Here is a 19,786-nt window from a genome sequence, read left to right as displayed (position 1 = left end):
CAGGTCGCAGGGGCCCTAGGTCGAGTACGCCAGCGCTAAGGCAGTGTGTGGGCGTATTGGTCGGCGTGGGCGAGTGAGTGGAGTACTCGGTAAACTGCCACCGTCGGCCTACCCCGAACATCTTGGTTTTGTAAGGGTTCGCTGAAGACCCTGATTTGAAGGTCAGAGGTAGTGAAAGCAACACCTGCAAGTATGGGGGCCAGTTGTTCAGGTAGGGGGCGATCAACCTCAGTTCGGGTTGATTCAGTAAACCGGCCAATCGGGTCAGCAAGGTATGTAATGTGTGAAAAATACGGTTCACACACAGAGGTTTTATGTGATGAATGGGAAAGAATGACTGTGCATGACGGGGAGAAGTTTCCCCGGGTAGGTAATTTTAGCCCAGATGTGTTACAAAATCTTAGGAGAAGGATATGTCTCATTAAATCAACAAAGAGACGGATCAAACATTATGACTACTTACAGTTATGGCAACAGGAGGGTGAAATACAGAGAGGATTGGCTCAGGCGGCTGGATCTAACCCTATCAGGAAACTGATAGCTACGGCACCACCGCCACCTTACATAACGGGAGAGAAGTTGGTTGCAGAGAATGACGCACTAATGTGTGATAAACAGGCACTTAGTAACTGTATAAATGTTAAGGATAATATGAATAAGATGAGTAATGCAAATATTAACCCGTGCAAGTTGTACCCTGTTTTAAACTTTCCCCAGGAGTGTGATCAAGAGGACGAGTCAACAACACTATCGGCACTCTCTCTAGCAGCCACCATATCAGAAACAGCAGTGGGCACGACCCAACCCGTAAGATTAGTATCCAAGGCCCCTAGCGGAGGGACAGGTGAGGTCGTATCAACGGGTAAGTACGGCACCATACACTATGCTGAAACCATTTCACCACAGGCTGTAGAATCTACTCAGAATGATGTTATTAGACTTAATCCCGTTAGGGCAATAGCAGTGCCAAATGGGAAAACGGACACTTCAGGAGTCACTCCTGTCAGAAACATTGCCATGCACTGTCCATTTTCCCGAATGGAATTAAGAGCAATAGTGTCTGAATTCCCTGATCCTAGGAAGGATCTAGTTGCTAGCCAGAAATACATTAGAGATCTAGGGAATACTGTAGAGCCCAATAACAAAGACTGGCAGATATTGCTGAGGGCATGTTTACCCTCCAATGTCGACTCAGCACAATTCTTAGCTGACTGTAAATTAGATGAAGATGTACCCCTTACGGATGTGTACAACCAAGATAATGTAAAGAGGATAAAAATACAGTTAAAAGAGTATTTTCCAGCTGTAGTTAAATGGAACAAAATTTTCTCCATTAAGCAAAAAGAGTCAGAAACAGCTGCTGAGTATTTTCATAGGGCACTACTGGAAATGGCTAAATACACAGGCATAGAAGACATTAAGACAAATGCAAATCATAGAGAGGTAGCAGTATCTGTGTTAATGGATGGTTTAAAGGAGGTATTGAAGACAAGGGTACAGACCACGCAACCATGTTGGCGAGGTCTGTCGGTGGCTACTTTGAGAGAGGCCGCTATTGATCACGATCGGAATATCACCAGACACAGGGAGTTACAAAGTGATAAATTAATGGCCGTAAGTATACAGGCCCTGACCACAAGGCAATCTTTGTATAAATCTCCAAACCCTGTGGGTAAGTCAAATGTGGTAACTTGTTATTACTGTCATAAAGAGGGACATTTTGCACGAGACTGTAGATCGAAAAATGCACAAAAATCATATCAACCCCCTAGACGACGACATGACACACGAAATTGGGATCAGGGATCGCAGGGACGGAGTCATGAGCCACATGCAGGGGAAACAAAAAGGTATCCCCCAAAAAGAGACTGGCAAGTCTCTGGTAGTTCCCATTTACCCCCTTCTCAAGTAGTTGCTGCCAGCACGATTCAGGGAGGTCACCATACCCAATAGGGGTGTGGCCATACCTGTAATCTGCAGCCAGTGAAATTGATTGCAAGCCTTGGAAGTGAACCCGAGGTCACAATTGATGTAGCTGGTAAATCATTAAACTTCCTTGTAGATACGGGGGCGGCCAAATCAGTGATAAATTCGACAGTGGGCATGAGAACCACTGGTAAGACAATTCCAGCCATGGGAGTAACGGGAGTAGTCCAGCACTACCCTGTTAGCAAACCAGCAGAGATTACAATAGGGCCTTTGCATACCAAGCATTCCTTTTTGCTGGCGGCATCGGCACCGACTAATCTCCTGGGAAGAGATTTACTGTGTAAAATGGGGTGCGTCATTTATTGTACTCCTGAAGGTGTATTCTTAGACATACCTGAGAATCACGCTCAGGAAGTGCGAGACATGCTAGACTCCCCATCAAAATTAATGTCACATACTGTTATGATAAATAGGAATCCATCCCAGGTAGAAGAAATGACATCCCAAATACCAGAGTCACTTTGGACTAAAGACGGACAAGACACTGGATTAAGGGCAAACGTAGCTCCAGTAGTTGTGCAAGTAAAAGATGGTAGGATAGCTCCAAAAATCCCACAATACCCTCTGAAGCCAGAGGTGGAATTAGGAGTATACCCCGTAATAGAGCGCTTGCTACAACAGGGCATCCTGGTAAGAACATCCAGCACTGCCAATAGTCCCATCTTCCCTGTGAAAAAGAGTGGGGGGAGGGGTTACAGGCTAGTACAGGATCTAAGGGGGATTAACAAAATAGTTGAGAGTCAGTTCCCCGTAGTGCCAAATCCAGCTGTCATCCTTATGCAGATCCCTCCCACTGCTAAATTTTTCACTGTTATTGACCTCTGCTCCGCCTTTTTCTCTGTACCCCTGCATCCTGACAGCCAATATTTGTTTGCATTTACATACAGAGGAGTCCAATACACATGGACTCGATTACCACAAGGTTTCATAGACAGCCCAAGTATATTTTCACAGGCTTTGCATGATTGTTTACAGTCTTTTCAACCAGAGAGTGGATCTATATTGATACAGTATGTGGACGATTTACTCTTGTGTTCAGATTCACTGGAAGCGTCCCTGAAAGATACGAAACAGCTCCTGTTTCATCTTTCAGACACAGGACACAAGGTTTCCAAAGACAAATTACAATTATGCCAGCCTAAAGTAAAATATCTGGGACACTGTCTAACACAAGGACTGAGACACCTGACCGCTGATAGAATTCAAGCAATTAGAGACATGACTCTGCCACAAACCCAGCAACAGATCAGAACGTTTTTAGGAATGTGTGGGTATTGCCGTAACTGGATCCCAGGGTTTTCCATTCTAGCATTACCGTTGCAGGAGATGGTCTCATCAAACAAACCTGATCGGATTTCGCATACAGACGAATCCGAGATGGCATTTGAGAGACTTAAACAGTGCCTAACGCAGGCACCAGCATTAGGTATGCCAGACTACGGGAAACCCTTTGACCTGTACGGAACAGAAAGTGCTGGTTGCGCGGCAGGCGTCCTAACCCAAAAGCACGGTGATGCCAGCAGGCCGGTAGCATACTACAGCGCTCAGCTAGATACGGTAGCGCGATCCCTCCCCACATGCTTGCGAAGTGTCGCTGCGATAGCATTGCTAGTTACAAAAAGCGAAGATGTAGTGCTAGGACACAACCTCACAATTCATACACCACATGCAGTGTCAGCCTTGCTGAATTCTGCCCAAACCAGGCACGTCTCATCAGCGCGGTTTACAAGATGGGAATTGGCATTAATGGCCCCCGTAAACATCACCATAAGGAGATGCAGTGCATTAAATCCTGCAACATATCTCCCAGGTGTGCCTGGACAGGCACAAAGGGTGGAGGATGAGAGTGATGGGGAAGGAGGATTTAATACAAAGGATGACACACATGATTGTATGGAATATTTGACCCAAAATTTCACGGCAAGGCCTGACATCAGTGACAACCACCTGGAAGATGTAGATTTTACTTTCTACACTGACGGTAGTTGTCACAGACAGACGGACTCGGAAGACTTGTGTACTGGATACGCAGTCGTAAATGACCAAGGCACCATAGAAGCAGAACCGCTAGGCCCACCTCACTCAGCCCAGGTTGATGAACTGGTTGCCCTAACCAGAGCATGTGAATTGGCTAAGGGAAAGTCAGCCAATATCTACATGGATTCTAGATACGCCTTCGGGGTAGTCCATGATTTCGGAGCCCTATGGCGCCTCAGAAATTTCATGACGGCAGCTGGTACACCGATAGCGCATGCAGCTCACATCAAAAGGCTTCTAACAGCGATACAGGAACCCGACAGAGTGGCTGTTATCAAGTGTAAAGCACATACATATAGCCAAGACCCAGTATCACTTGGTAACAGCCGAGCAGACGAAGCTGCTAAGTTAGCAGCTGGTACCCCCAGACAGACAGACACCACACAATTGATGGTATTCAATACCATCAACAGACAGAAGTTGTGTGAAATGCAAAATTTGTGTTCCACACAGGAAAAGGCAGTTTGGAGGTCAAAAGGATATGGCCAGGAGTCCTCAGGACTCTGGACAGATGGACAGGGTAAACCAGTGGCACCCAGAGCATACCTTCCATGTTTAGCTGAAGCAGCACATGGGCTGACTCATCTGGGCAAGGAAGGAATGTGCAAGTTGGTAAGAGCAGATTGGTGCGCCCCAGGATTCTCATCCCATGCAGGTAAGAGAGCAATGTCATGCCTTACCTGCTTGAGGAAGAACATCGGAAAGGCAATACCAACAGAACCATCTCATATCCCACCTACAGGCGGCCCTTTTCAGGTAATACAGATTGATTTTATACAATTACCCCCTTGTCGAAATTTGAAGTATGTACTAGTTTGTATAGATGTGTTTTCAAATTGGGTCGAAGCATTTCCTGCGGCCACAAATACCGCTATGTTTACTGCTAAGAAAACTGTGCAGGAATTTGTGTGTAGATACGGTATCCCTAGAATAATTGAAAGTGATAGGGGTACCCATTTTACAGGTGTCTTTCAAGGAATGTGTAAGTTGATGGGAATTGATAGTAAACTGCACACTCCGTACCGCCCCCAGGCGAGTGCGAAAGTAGAAAGAGTGAACAGCACTATTAAAAATAAATTGAGCAACGTTATGGCAGAAACAGGATTAACATGGCCAGAAGCTTTACCCATTGTACTATACAGCATCAGAACCACTCCCAGGTCCCCTCTTAATCTGTCCCCCTTTGAAATTCTGTTTGGTCGACAACCGCATGTTATGATTAACCCTCAGGATGATTTGAAGTGTAACAATGAAGTGACTGTAAAATACCTGGTTAACATGAGTAAACAGCTAAGGAATCAGAATGACAATCTGAAGTTAGTGATTCCTGATTTGCCAGATAGTAATTGTCATGACATTGAACCTGGGGATTATGTAATGATACGGAATTTTCTACGCTCAGGTTGCCTCATTGACAGATGGGAAGGACCATACCAAGTCTTATTGATTAGCACGACAGCATTGAAGGTTGCCGAGAGAGAGACTTGGGTTCATTCGTCCCATTGTAAGAAGGTTGCTGATCCAGAGAGGTCCCGTGATAAAGAACAGACGGTAGAGGAAGTTGTATCACTGGAGTGTCTGTTTCAGGAGGACTGAGACGGCACCTGAGCATTGAGAATAATAAGATCGGAGGCAGTTGTCGATTCCCTGTTCCCTTTTATTGTTTTTCCCCACTTCCCATCCCATCTCCCTCAATTGTTTCTTTCCCCCTTCTCATTTTTCTCCATTTCCTCCCATAAGATGGACTTGCCCCAAGAGACTGTGATCCGGATTTTCCTGTTGACCATGATGTTAACCAGAGCAGTCTGTTCCGGCGAGAGTACCATGGAGGTCGAGAGAGGTTCTGGAATGGGTTCAGATGACAGAGATGGAGGCGTAGATTTCCAAGAACAACATAATCACCGAGTAAAGGCGAGTATCAGAAAACGATCTGGTAGCATTGACAATAGAAGAAATTGTGAAGGATTGTTAGCTGAAGAGAACTGTATCTGTAGACTCTGTGACAGTGTAGTTGAGGATGGGTGTATCAAGAAATGCCAATCCAGTTTTAATATCCACATGGACCGGCAACCATTGAGTGACTATCACTCCTTAGTGGGTAAGGTGTTAAACCAAACAGACTGTTGGGTATGCTCTCAAGTACCTCAAGGCCATAGCAAATCAGGATTAGTGCCCTTCCCTTTAACGATAGGGGAGGTACTTGAGCTAAGTGGTGGGAGGCCGGTGGACAGGAGGTTTAATATCTCCAGTCCTCCTAGTTTGAAGCTCCACCAATATCATGTGGATAGATCCCTAGTATGTTTTAACATTTCCAATCCCCGAAAGCCGGGAAATTGGGAAGTGTCATGGAATAACCAAACCATGACCTTTTCATACAGAGCCGATAGAATGCCAACAGATACAGAACTTATACGCCACATAGCCGGTAGTGGAAAATATTTCCGATATAGGTATACCCTAGGAAGTAGGACCATGAGAGTTGGAGAGGTATCACCAGGATACTGTGCACACATCGTACAAACTGATACGTGTACTAAACAGATGGGAGAATTAGGGTTAGGAGATTTCATATGGAAAATGTGTAATATGGTAATGTCCTACTCCGTCCCATATGTTCTCCCCGATGATGCATATTTCATATGCGGGAGGAAGGCGTATAAGTGGCTTGCCCCAAACTCAGAAGGGTTATGTTATATTGGAAAAGTACTGCCTGAAGTAATGACTGTATCACATACTAAAATGAAAGATATTCACCGCGGTGTCCAAGCTCCTTATACTCACACTCATTACGAGCACATCGTTAAACAGCACCTAATAGAAAGAACAGAGCATCCGGCCTCAGACCTGATCAATGAATCCACCGGGATTCAAGTTCTAATCGCGTTAGATATCACTCGTACCGCCAGAGGAGTGATAAATTATAAATACATATCTGCGCTTGCAAATTTATTAGACAATATCACTGAAATGTATGATGACACATTCAGGTATACTGGAAGGGAGCTCCAAGCTTGTAAAACAGAACTGGTTCAGCATAGGATGATTCTCAATTATCTCACAGCTGTGACGGGTGGGTATTGTGTTACCCTAGCGACTCAGTATGGAATAAAGTGCTGCACATATATTACAAACAGCACCGAGGACCCGGTCGAGGTCATAGACCAAAAGATGGACGACATTCTCCAATTAAAGTGGGAATTCCGCAGGAGACACAATCTCACCCTTGCGGCTGTGGGTAATGAGCTGACCAGTTGGGTGTCATGGTTGAACCCACGAAATTGGTTCTCTGGTTTAGGAGAATGGACTCAAGGAATTATCATGGATGTAGGGAAATTCCTTTTGTGTATTCTGGGTGTCATCATATTGGTCGGTCTGATATTTAGATGCGTTCGGGTTTTAACAAAGTGTAAACGTAGCGCCCGAGTGATGAGTTTAAGGAGTGAAGATACTGTAATAACAACAACTGATTTGATTTATGACCCAACGATAGAGACAATGTTGTGATGAAAATGTGATTCCACGGTCCGTTTCTTTCACCCGTTTCTCCTTTGTTTCTCTCCAAGGTAAAAAGACATCCGCTTGGAAGAAGAATTTGACAACCTTTTACACAGACAACTGATGGACTATGCCATAGACCCCCCATATCCCTAGTACCTTTAATTTTACGCTAGCCCAACACTTTTGTAAGTCTATGGACATTGATACAGCTTTGCTTGCGTTTATTGGCAAAAGCACAAAGAGACTACAGTCAACATGTACATCAGACAAGACTTCAGACAAGACTTCAATCAACAAATGTATATTAACCTCACATAGAATATCACTGCATTTACCATAATTGTTTCTTATCTTCATCTCTGCAACCTTCAGGTAATGACACACATAGTCGATAGGGAATACAGGCACAGATATCAGCACTCACATATTCCCCCATTCATGTATCATCAACTAAAATGTGCTCCCCCATTTTGTTGCAACCAAAAGCCGAAAAGAGCTCGGTAAAGTTTGACAGCCCATCCACAGACCCTTAATACGGGATAAGAAGGAATTCAAATGTATACTTCGCAATACCTCGAAGCTTGATTTTAAAACACGTACGGCACGATGATACATGACCCCCCAAACATGGATTCATACACACATGCTTCTGCTATCTCACTAGGTCATACCCTTTTCCTACCTTCTCCTCTCCTCCCCTACCCAATCATAGAAATGTATTATACATGACACATTTTTCTCTTTTTGAAATGTTTTAGAAAGTGGCAGTTATTGGTGACTGCCAAAGGGTGGACTGTCAAAGTCAGAAAAATATCACGCTACACACTGCCATATTTGCACCTCATGCGTGTCCCCGCTGCGTGTGCATGAGCTCTCCCGTGCGTGCGCATACTCGCTGTTGCGTGCACCCGCAGGCGCACGGTATGCGCATTTACGGTAGAGTTTGTATGCGTCTAGCGTGCGACTCAATCGTAACATATTTTAACCATATAATGTATTTTGTAGATTATGGTCCCTTTGATAGAATCTGAAAGTTTAGTTAATGTAGCATGTTCATAGACAAAGAGATCCCTCTTTGTTTGATACGAAGGGTCAGACAGGGGTTATACAGTGGTGTTTAGTATCCATCGGAAGAGTATTTAATTAGCAATATTCCGGTGTTGGTTTGAAGCGGATAACTCGCTCGTGCGAATAGTTATGGACATAAGAAGTTTATGAACATTTACTGTATTTGCACTTTATTATCCATGCGGCGGGAAACCCAGTTTCCCACCCACCTGAGCAGTTAGAAATAGTCACAGCCCACCTGTATGAATCAACCTATGACCTTTTGTTATAATGCGTAGACGAATTCCTGTGTCCAATGAACAATAAGAATATAGGGACCATTGTACTGTATTGTGTGTAGGGTATAAAAGGACAAGCCGATCTGGGCCAGCTCTCTATTCTCTTCAACGGTTCTCATCACTGATAATCGGGAGCTGGATATCCAGAAGGCGCATGCGATTGTTTTCCCTTTGTGCGTAAGTTTCTCTGCAATCATATTGTCTTTATTGTTATAAGCCATTCTCTTTCTCTCTCTCTCTCTCTCCTTCCCCTTTAAAAGTAATTGTATCTTTATTGTATTTTATGTGTAGTTACTTGGTTAGGTATTTTATGTTATCTTGGTAGTGTATAACTTGTATTGTATTATTCTTTTGCAATTGAACGTTCGTTCATTTCCTTAAAAGGCGTTAGACCCTTAGACCGGTATTGTGTGTTCATTATATTGCAGAGGGTAATAGGAGCGTCTCTATCGCTCAAACAGCTTTAGTGTAAACAAGGTTAAGCAGCGTTATATAGCTACAGTGTTTCAATACAAGGTCTACAGTGTAAGAATTATCCTGTGTGTTACATTCAAGGCCTACTGATTGTTATCTTGTGAGCATCTGCGCCGCTCGTGATCTCCTCGTGGTCTCGAGCGTCCGCTACGCTGATAGCGTAGCATTACGGTAGTCGCTCACCTATAGTGTGCCCGATACCAACAGCGTATTCTCGCGAGCGTTTGTGTCGCTCGAGCGGCTCGCTCCCGATACAGCGTCCGCCACGCTAAGAGCGTACCCTTACGGTACCTCGTGCGCCAATTGCGTACTGTGTTCTTTAACCTTTTAGAGTGTTATAAATAAGATAAATATTAAGCTTTATCAAAGTCCAGCTTGTATCCCTGAGACACAATAACTATTGCCCAGGGATCTAACAGGGAGTGAATCCACTTGTGGCTGAACTTACGAAGGCGTGTCCCCACCGGGCCTAGCTCCGCCTGTGGAGCCCCAGCGACATGCAGTGGATTTTTGTTGAGGCCGGGGAGGACTTCTGTTCCTGGGAACTAGCTGTGTTGTGCAGCTTCTTTCCTCTGCCCCCGCCTCTGGCAAGAAGGGACGCACCTCAGACTTTCTTGTTTCTTTATTCGAAAGGCTGCATTTGATAATGTCGTGCTTTCCTAGGCTGTGCAGGAATATAAGGCAAAATATCAGAATTACCAGCTATAGCTGTGGAGACCAGGTCCGAGAACCCTTCTCCACACAATCCTCAGCCTTCCATATGCCTCTTAAGTCGGCATCATCTGTCCATTGCATATTCTACAGGACACATCAAGCAGAAATCAACATAGCTTTGACTCTAGGACCCAGTATACTCATGTCTCTTTGGGCATGTTTTATATATACATATCTCTTAAGACAGCATCATTAATATATCTATACATATACATATATATATCTATATACATACTAGGGTCTCAATCTCTGCTGATAAGGTACCTGGTCCACGCTGCCACAGCGCTATAAACCCATGCCGACACAATCGCCGGTCTGAGTAGTGTACCAGAATGTGCACGCTATCTGCAGGATCCCTGAGAATAGCTGTTACGTCAGGGCTACCTTTTGGGCAAACGTGACATCCTAGGGGAAGATTCCCATCATATCCTGGCCCTAGTGGGGAAAAAATACTCCCTGAGAATTCTTTGTGGGAAACTGCAGTCTCTTGTCTGGAGATTCCCGCTCTTTTTCATCATGAGAGGAGGGAAATTAACCTCAGCTTTCTTCCCCTTAAACATGTGTACCCTTGTGTCAGGGACAGATGAGTCATCAGTGATATGCAAATCATCTTTTATTACAATAATCATATATTGAATACTTTTCTGACATTTTGGCTGTAACTTTGCATTATCGTAGTCGACACTGGAGTCAAACTCCGTGTCGATATCAGTGTCTATTATTTTGGATAGTGAGCATTGAGAGACTCTAAAGGTCTCTGCGACATAGGGACAGACATGGGTAGATTTCCTGTCTGTTCTCTAATCTTTTGTGCAATAAATTCACCTTACATTACACATATCCAAACAGGTGTCGGCGTTGTCGACGGAGTCACCCTCTCACACACATATTTGCTCCATCTCCTCCTTAGGGGAGCCTTTTACCTCAGACATGTCGACACACACGTACCGACACACCACACACTCAGGGAATGCTCATCTGAAGACAATTCCCCCACAAGGCCCTTTGGAGAGACAGAGAGAGAGTATGCCAGCACACACCCCAGCGCTATAACCCAGGAATAACACAGTAACTTAATGTTAACCCAGTAGCTGCTGTTCATATTGATTTTTGCACCTAATTATGTGCCCCCCCTCTCTTTTTACCCTCTTCTACCGTGTAACTGCAGGGGAGAGACTGGGGAGCTTCCTCTCAGCGGTGCTGTGGAGAAAAAAACATGGCGCTGGTGAGTGCTGAGGAAGAAGCCCCGCCCCCTCGACGGCGGGCTTCTGTCCCGCTTTCATGTACAATTTTGGCGGGGGCTCATACATATATACAGTGCTCAACTGTATATTATGCAAACTTTTGCCAAAGAGGTCTCTAATTGCTGCCCAGGGCGCCCCCCCTGCGCCCTGCACCCTTACAGTGACCGGAGTATGTGGGTGTAGTGTGGGAGCAATGGCGCACAGCTGCAGTGCTGTGCGCTACCTCATATGAAGACTGGAGTCTTCTGCCGCCGATTTCGAAGTCTTCTTGCTTCTTCCACCCGGCTTCTGTCTTCCGGCTCTGCGAGGGGGACGGCGGCACGGCTCCGGGATCGGACGACAAAGGGTGAGATCCTGTGTACGATCCCTCTGGAGCTAATGGTGTCCAGTAGCCTAAGAAGCAGGACCTATCTTCAGAGAGTAGGGCTGCTTCTCTCCCCTCAGTCCCACGATGCAGGGAGTCTGTTGCCAGCAGAGCTCCCTGAAAATAAAAAACCTAACAAAATACTTTCTTATAGCAAGCTCAGGAGAGCTCACTAAGTAGCACCCAGCTCGTCCGGGCACAGATTCAAACTGAGGTCTGGAAGAGGGACATAGAGGGAGGAGCCAGAGAACACCAGTATCCAAATTCTTTCTTAAAGTGCCCTGTCTCCTGCGGAGCCCATCTATTCCCCATGGTCCTTACGGAGTCCCCAGCATCCACTAGGACGTTAGAGAAAACTGAATTACCCCTGGACACGAATTAACCGCAATACTTTACCACTGCTAATTCAATTCCCCCCTTAACACTGACAAAGCCAAAAAGATCAATTAAACAGAGTTCAATTAGCAGGGGGTTATATACAGTACAAATGAATCTACAAGATGAAAACATGTCTATCTGTAAAAGATTCAATATTGGACATCCCTAACATGGGCTGTAATCAAAGACTATACATGTTACATTATTACCAATGCATACTAAGTTAAATAGAATTAATTGTCAGCTGTCCAAGCTGCTCAGGTTTCTTTGTCTGCTGTAAACTATTTATAGCCCCATACACACTAGACGAGAAAATGAAAGCTCTCGCTCAGATGGGCCGATCTGAGCAAGATCTTTCACAATCTCGTCCAGCGCACATCGTTAACGACCCCCTCCCTCTTCCGAACATGTACAGACGAGAGAGGTCCTTGTTAACGACAGCCAGCCGTCGTTCCCCCCACTGTCGCTCCCTTCCCTGCCGGCATTGGCAAGCGTGTATGCACTTGCCGATGCCGGCACCCCGCCACCGCCAATATCGGCGGGGACGGGCTAGTGTGTACTGGGCTTAACACTATCTTACACAAGCTTATTACAGATTGGTTACTGTGGTTCACTATAAATGTAAACGCATTGGGGCAGATGTATTAACCCTTGAAGAGAGATAAAGTGGAGAGAGATGAAGTACCAGCCAACCAGCTCCTGTCATATTTTTAAACAGTCTGTAACATGGCAGTTATTAGCCGATTGGTTGGTAGTTTCTCTCTCTCGAAGGCTTAGTACATCTTCCCCATTGTTTCTTGTGCAGTTACTGTAGATGCAATTTTAACGTAAACACAAACTGTCCTCAGAAGAAAGTCTCCCGCCCCCTAAATGTCCAACGGTCAGCAAAGTCAGCAGACAAAAAATAGGATTTTAATTACCTACCGGTAAATCCTTTTCTCATAGTCCGTAGGGGATACTGGGAATCCATTCAGTATCATGGGGTATAGACGGGTCCACTAGGAGCCATGGGCACTATAGAAGTTTGATTGTGTGTGTTGGCTCCTCCCTCTATGCCCCTCCTACCAGACTCAGTCTAGGAAACTGTGCCCGAGGAGACGGACATACTTTGAGAGAAGAGACATAGAAAAGGAAAGTTGTGAGAATTCCAACCAGCACAACCAGAACAAGAGGAAAGCCATGCTAACCAAACTTGCAAACAGGAACAGCAACAGCTGAACGAAACATTACTGAACCAAGTAAAAAAAAAAAAAAAAAAAAAAAAAGAGTAGGAAGAACGAAGCACTGGGTGGGCAACCAGTATCCCTTACGGACTACGAGAAAAGGATTGACCGGTAGGTAATTAAAATCCTATTTTCTCTTACGTTCTAGGGGATACTGGGAATCCTTTTAGCACCATGGGGGAAGTACCAAAGCTTCCAAACCGGGTGGGAGAGTGCTGAGGTTCCTGCAGAACTGATTGACCAAACTGAAGGTCCTCAGAGGCCAAAGTATCGAACTTGTAAAACTTAGCAAACGTGTTCGACCCCGACCAAGTAGCTGCTCGGCAGAGCTGTAAAGCAGTGCCGCCCAAGAGGAACGCAGCGACCTAGTAGAGTGGGCTTGAACAGATTTCGGAATCTGCATACCTGCCGTGGAATAAGCATGCTGGATAGTGAGCCTGATCCAGCATGCAATGGACTGCTTCGAAGCAGGACACCCAATTTTATTGGGATCATAAAGAACGGACAGAGAGTCCGATTTTCTGTGACGAGCTGTTCTCTTCACATAGACCTTCAAAGCCCTCACGAAATCCAAAGACTTTGAAGTAGCAGAGACGTCTGTAACAGCCGGAACCACAATAGGTTGGTTGATGTGAAACGCGGACACTACCTTAGTAAGAAACTGCTGATGAGTCCTGAGTTCTGCTCTGTCCTCATGGAAAATTAAGTAGGGGCTCTTGTGAGACAGCGCACCCAGCTCCGACACACATCTTGCTTAAGCCAAGGCCAACAGTGTGACGGTCTTCCACGTGTGTTACTTTAAGTCTACATCTTGCAACGGTTCAAACTAGTCCGATTGAAGGAACTGCAGTACCAAATTGAGATCCCAAGGTGCCGTAGGTCGCACAAAGGGAGGCTGTAAGTGCAAAACACCTTTTAAGTACAGCTGGACCTCAGGTAGATAAGCCAATTGTTTCTGAAAGAAAATAGACAAGGCTGAAATCTGAACTTTAATGGAGCCTAGGCGTAGGCCCACGTCAACTCCCGACTGCAGAAAAAGCAGGAAACGTCTCAGTTGAAATTCCACCGTAGAATATTGTCTGCTCTCACACCAAGAGACATATTTCTTCCAAATACGATGGTAATGTTTAGATGTTACCCCCTTTCTGGCTTGGATCATAGTCGGGATGACCTTGTCAGGAATCCCTCTCTCCTGGCTAGAATCAACCGTTCAACTTCCATGCTGTTAAGCGTAGCCGTGGTAAGTCTTGATAGATGAACGGGCCCTGCTGCAGAAGATCCTCTTGAAGAGGCAGTGGCCACGGATCATCGATCAGGATCTCAAGATCCGCATACCAGGCCCTTCATGGCCAGTCCGGAGCAATGAGGATTGTTTGGACCCTTTCCCTTTTTATTCTTTTTAGAATTCTTGGGATCAGAGGAATGGGAGGAAACACGTACACCCGCTGGTAAACCCACGGAGTTGTCAGGGCATCTACCGCTACTGCCTGTGGGTTCCTCGACCTGGGAAAAATACCGCTTGAGCTTCTTGTTGAGTCGAGAGGCCATCATGTCGATTTGTGGATACCGCCACCGACATGTTAATTACCGGAACACCTCTAGGTGGAGACCCCATTCCCCCATGTGCAGATCATGTCTGCTGAGGAAGTCTGCTTCTCAGTTGTCTTCTCCCGGAATGAAGTTCGCCGACAACGGCACGGCGTATTTTTCCGCCCAGAGGAGAATTCTTGACACCTCTGACATCGCGGCTCTGCTTTTCGTTCCGCCCTGTCGTTTTATGTACGACACAGCCATCACACTGTCCGACTGCCGTGGCTGAGGAACAACAGGGCATCGCAGCATTACATTTAATTTGGCACTTTCACGGTTTGTTTATTATACATGTCACAGCTTTTTCACTTATTTTAATTCACCCCATAACACTCTTTTCTCGCCTATTCCTTAATCCTTCTCACTACACAATCATTACCTGTGATGCCCTGCGGTCGCTTGGCTGTGGTGGTTTGGGGGGTCCCGTGCACTAGGTTTGAACCCCTATAGTGTTAGGTACTGCAGCAGAGTGAAGTCCCTTGCCCTGGGGCTTAAGCTACATGCATTGATCAATACATAACCAAACTCCACTATTTATCATATGCTAAGCTGTAGGATATCAGTAATGCTAGAGATAGTGCACCTACAAAACCCCGTTTTTTCTAAGTAGAACTACAAGTCTCAGTAGGTAGCACCTCACATTACCGGCAGCTATAGGTGTGCAGTCTTAAGGCCCACCCTAGTGGACCTGAATGGCCTGATTCTGAAGAGATGAGGCCTGCAGAAGGGTGTTGTAGATAGCCCTGAGTTCCAGGATGTTTATTGGAAGGACAACTTCCAAACTTGACCATCTTCCCTGAAATCGCACCCCCTGGGTGACTGCTCCCCAACCTCTGAGGCTTGCGTCTGTGGTTAACAGAATCCAATTCTGAATCCCGAACCTCCGACCCTCGACTAGGTGAGAAGTCTGGAGCCACCACAGGAGGGAGATCCTGGCTTTTGGTGACAGACGAATCCTCTGGTGCATGTGAAGATGCGATTCAGACCATTTGTCCAACAGATCCTTCTCCAGGTTAATACATCTGCCCTTAAGTCCCCTTCAATCCCGCTCCGACTGTACACAAGCCCGCTGCCCTGTTGAAAGGCAGCTGTAAAAATTAACTGAGGTACTTGTTGTTCAGGCTGGAGATGGGAGGGGTTGGGGGGGGGGGGGAGTTAGTTTTCTATAGGTTCTGTGCCAAACTCCTTACCCACACACTCTAACCCATCAGTAAGTGCGCAGCTTCCCCCAGATGGATGACAGAGAACTCACCAAGCTGGCTCTGCCTCACTAGCCTGGGAAGGGATACTACAGTGAGTACACACTAGTGAACCCCCTGGAGAAGAGGAACACTGTGCCTTACATGAAACACACTCTTTGCCTGTCATACTGCAACAGTAACAGCACACACACAGGAAAAGGTTAAGAGCACAATTAACCCACAAAGCCCTTCCAGAGAGACACAAAGAGAGAATGGAACCAGCACACAGCGCCCTTATCGCTAATGCCAAGCTTAGCTGGGTCGCAGACTAAGTACCTAGATTAGGGACTTAGTACACTAGAAATCGCTACCCCCCTGCTATAACCCCCTGGAACCGCTGAGGTAAACAGGAGGCTTTCCAGAGGATCTGCACGTCCCTGTCAGTCAGCGTCTGTGTCAGCAGCAGTAGAGAAAATAGCGCTTGTGAGCTGCTGGATCAGCTCATAGTGAAGCCCCGCACCTTCAATGGCGCGCGGTCTTCCGCTCTTCTTTATACTGGCTTTATGTGTGTGTGCATAAAATGGAGTAAGCCCCCTTTTATGGCTGTGGTGCCAGTCTGGGTACTGTGTACACTACAGTGTACTTAGTCAGGAGACGCAGTCCGCCCCGTTTAGAAGCCGTGCTCCTCCGTACCCTCATGCCGGATTAGTACTCACCACTCTTCATTCTTCTGGCTCTGTTAGGGATGGCAGGGTGCTGCGGGAATGTACGCTCGCTGTGGTTGGGCTTGCGAATAGTTCCCTCAGAAGAGGAGCTAGTGTCCTGTCAGGGAATGGGACCACTAACCCTTAGTGGGTTTGGGGTACCCCCCCCCATTCTAAACTGAGTCTGGGAGGAGGGGCATAGAGGGATGAGCCAGCCCGCACACTCAAACTTCTATAGTGCCCATGGCTCCTAGTGGACCCATCTATACCCCATGGTACTAAATGGGATTCCTAGTATCCCCTAGGACGTAAGAGAAATAGCTAATAACACCAGGCGTTACTAGCCCTTGGCTAGCAAAGCCTGGTATGATGAGCTAGACAAGGAATCCCTTCCGCCCAGAGTATCAAACCAGCACAAGGCTGTAGTCACGTTACCGGCAGTCGAGATCCTGGCAGTCAGTATACCAACACCGGGATCATGACCACTTGAAATGCCGACACACAGGGACTATTCCCACTCGTGGTTGTCCACAACACCCATATATTAGGTATAGAACCTGTGGCGAACGCAGCAAGCCACCAAGCCCGCAAGGGGCTTCGTTGCGCTCGCCCCCTGACTGCATTCTAGTGTCCGGGATCCCAGTCACACGATCCCAACCCATATTCACTAGGAGGATCAGGCTCAAAACGGGGTGCAGTTACATTGCTGGCAGTCAGGATCCCAGCGGTCAGAATACAGACGCCGGAATCCTGACCACTGACAATGCCTACAGCCGGAATCCCGGATGACAAGGGCTATTCCCACTCGTGGGTGTCCACAACACCCACAGAGTTGGATTAGAACCTGTGACGAGCTCAGCAAGGAGCTTCGATGCGCTCGCTGCCCCTGCTGGCATTCTGGCGGCTGGGATCTCGGCGTCAGTATGCTCACCGCCGGGACCCCAGGCGCCGGCACACCATACCAAATGCCTCAAACATAAGTAACATGCTGGAAGCACCAGTATTCACCCTGCAGCAGTGGGTGTGGGATATCAGAATAAAAGTATTTTATCTGCTGGTAAACTACAGGTTACATTTCCGGGGTCACTTCACCAATGGGCAATGTGGTGACATTTGAATGCTGGCAGCATCATCCTAAATACCACATCTTATTTTGAAGCCACATTGGTGTGTGTATTACAACGCATGAATTGAGGCTATAAGTTGTGTGTCCCCCTCACATCATCCATACATTTCACTGGAAAAGTTAAACCATTTTGCATCACTTCTAAATGAAATGAACACTAAAACCCGGGGCAGGCAGCAACTATGCATTTTGAGGGTTCACAACACGGGATGCCATGGGTTAGCATCACTAAACTGATTCAGATCATTCAACCATTCAAATGTTTCCCCCTTGTTGTCTCGCTTGCCTGGCACAATTTCTCGCTTCGCTGGGAACGCTTCGGGCACGGTGTCTCGCTTCGCTGGGTACGCTTCCGGCACGGTGTCTCGCTTCGCTGGGTACGCTTCCGGCACGGTGGCTCGCTCCGCGCAGCGTGCTTCCGGCGCGTTGGCTCGCTCCGCGCAGCACGCTTCCGGCACGGTGGCTCGCTCCGCGCAGCACGCTTCCGGCACGGTGGCTCGCTCCGCGCAGCACGCTTCCGGCACGGTGGCTCGCTCCGCGCAGCACGCTTCCGGCACGGTGGCTCGCTCCGCGCAGCACGCTTCCGGCACGGTGGCTCGCTCCGCGCAGCACGCTTCCGGCACGGTGGCTCGCTCCGCGCAGCACGCTTCCGGCACGGTGGCTCGCTCCGCGCAGCACGCTTCCGGCACGGTGGCTCGCTCCGCGCAGCACGCTTCCGGCACGGTGGCTCGCTCCGCGCAGCACGCTTCCGGCACGGTGGCTCGCCACAGGATACTATTCCCAATAGATGTCCAGACGAATAATAGTATTAGCAACCGAGGGGGTTCCATGTTGCGAACTTGAGCCCGCTCTGTGATATATAGACACAGAGCACAATGAATGTTTCTAGCAGACCTGACACTGCTGTATAAACAGTATGTGTACATGGGAAAGCACACACCACCGCTCATGGCTACAGACAGTACACACTGTATGCTCAGTACCTGTCTCACTGCAGCGCGCCTGGAACAGCTGGAGGAAGACGGATCTCCCGGCCTGCACTGAGGACATGTCCGCGGCATCACATGCAGAGCCGGCAGCACAGGGCCGGCAGCGCCAGTGTATACATGACAGAACAGCTCCAACTTCCCGCTGCTGCTGCCCGACACACGCCTCTCCGGACACACAGCCAATAGGCATGCAGCTCTTAGCTAGACGTGCGTGTGTGTATAGACAGGGAATTATCATTGGCTAATACGCTGCGAGATTTTCCTACAACTCCCAGAATGCTCCACACGCTGTGCCTTATAGGGGATTGTGGGAGATGTAGTCCCGGACGGAATGGTCAGCTGCCGCTGCTGGCTGATTTACGTAATTAATCAGGGCGACAGGTGTGACTGGGAGTGAGGTAGCGTCTAGATTCTCTTCGTTCACAACCCTGGGGGCCCGGGGGTGACAGTATACAGCAGCTTCTGGCCTGGCAGGCAGGGACACAGCACTTGTGTTAGTGGTGCTCATCCTGGTGTAATATGTCACCAGCAGCACTGCCACTGATATCTGCGCACAGCAGGGACGGATCTAGACTTTTCTTTAGGGGGGGCGGTTTACTGTTTAATATTGACTCCTCCCTCTACAGTCCCAACTCCTCCCATCTGCAGTCCTAACTCCTCCTCTCTCAATTCTGACTGAACTTTTTGAGTATTACTGAGATAGAGCTTTGTGATTGTTCTATCTACATGTGACTGTGCTATGGGGTAATTGTATTTCTCTGACGTCCTAGTGGATGCTGGGAACTCCGTAAGGACCATGGGGAATAGCGGCTCCGCAAGAGACTGGGCACAAAAGTAAAGCTTTAGGACTACCTGGTGTGCACTGGCTCCTCCCCCTATGACCCTCCTCCAAGCCTCAGTTAGATTTTTGTGCCCGGCCGAGAAGGGTG

At 47.3% G+C, this 19,786-nt stretch overlaps 1 protein-coding gene across 1 annotated transcript in view; it reads right to left on the bottom strand.

Annotated features, from left to right (window-relative positions):
- The window catches only part of BRCA2 (BRCA2 DNA repair associated), a 171,282-nt gene extending 151,860 nt beyond the window's left edge, over window positions 1-19,422 (bottom strand). The window contains exon 1 of the mRNA XM_063951778.1: window positions 18,852-19,422. Coding sequence (XP_063807848.1) covers window positions 18,852-19,095 — 244 coding nt within the window. The 5' untranslated portion in view covers window positions 19,096-19,422. The remainder of the gene's footprint in view (window positions 1-18,851) is intronic.
- Window positions 19,423-19,786: the final 364 nt, after the last annotated feature.

Source organism: Pseudophryne corroboree, chromosome 2, assembly GCF_028390025.1.
Source record: "Pseudophryne corroboree isolate aPseCor3 chromosome 2, aPseCor3.hap2, whole genome shotgun sequence".
NCBI classification, from domain to species: Eukaryota; Metazoa; Chordata; class Amphibia; order Anura; family Myobatrachidae; genus Pseudophryne; species Pseudophryne corroboree.
This window is presented reverse-complemented; position numbering and strand designations above follow the sequence as displayed.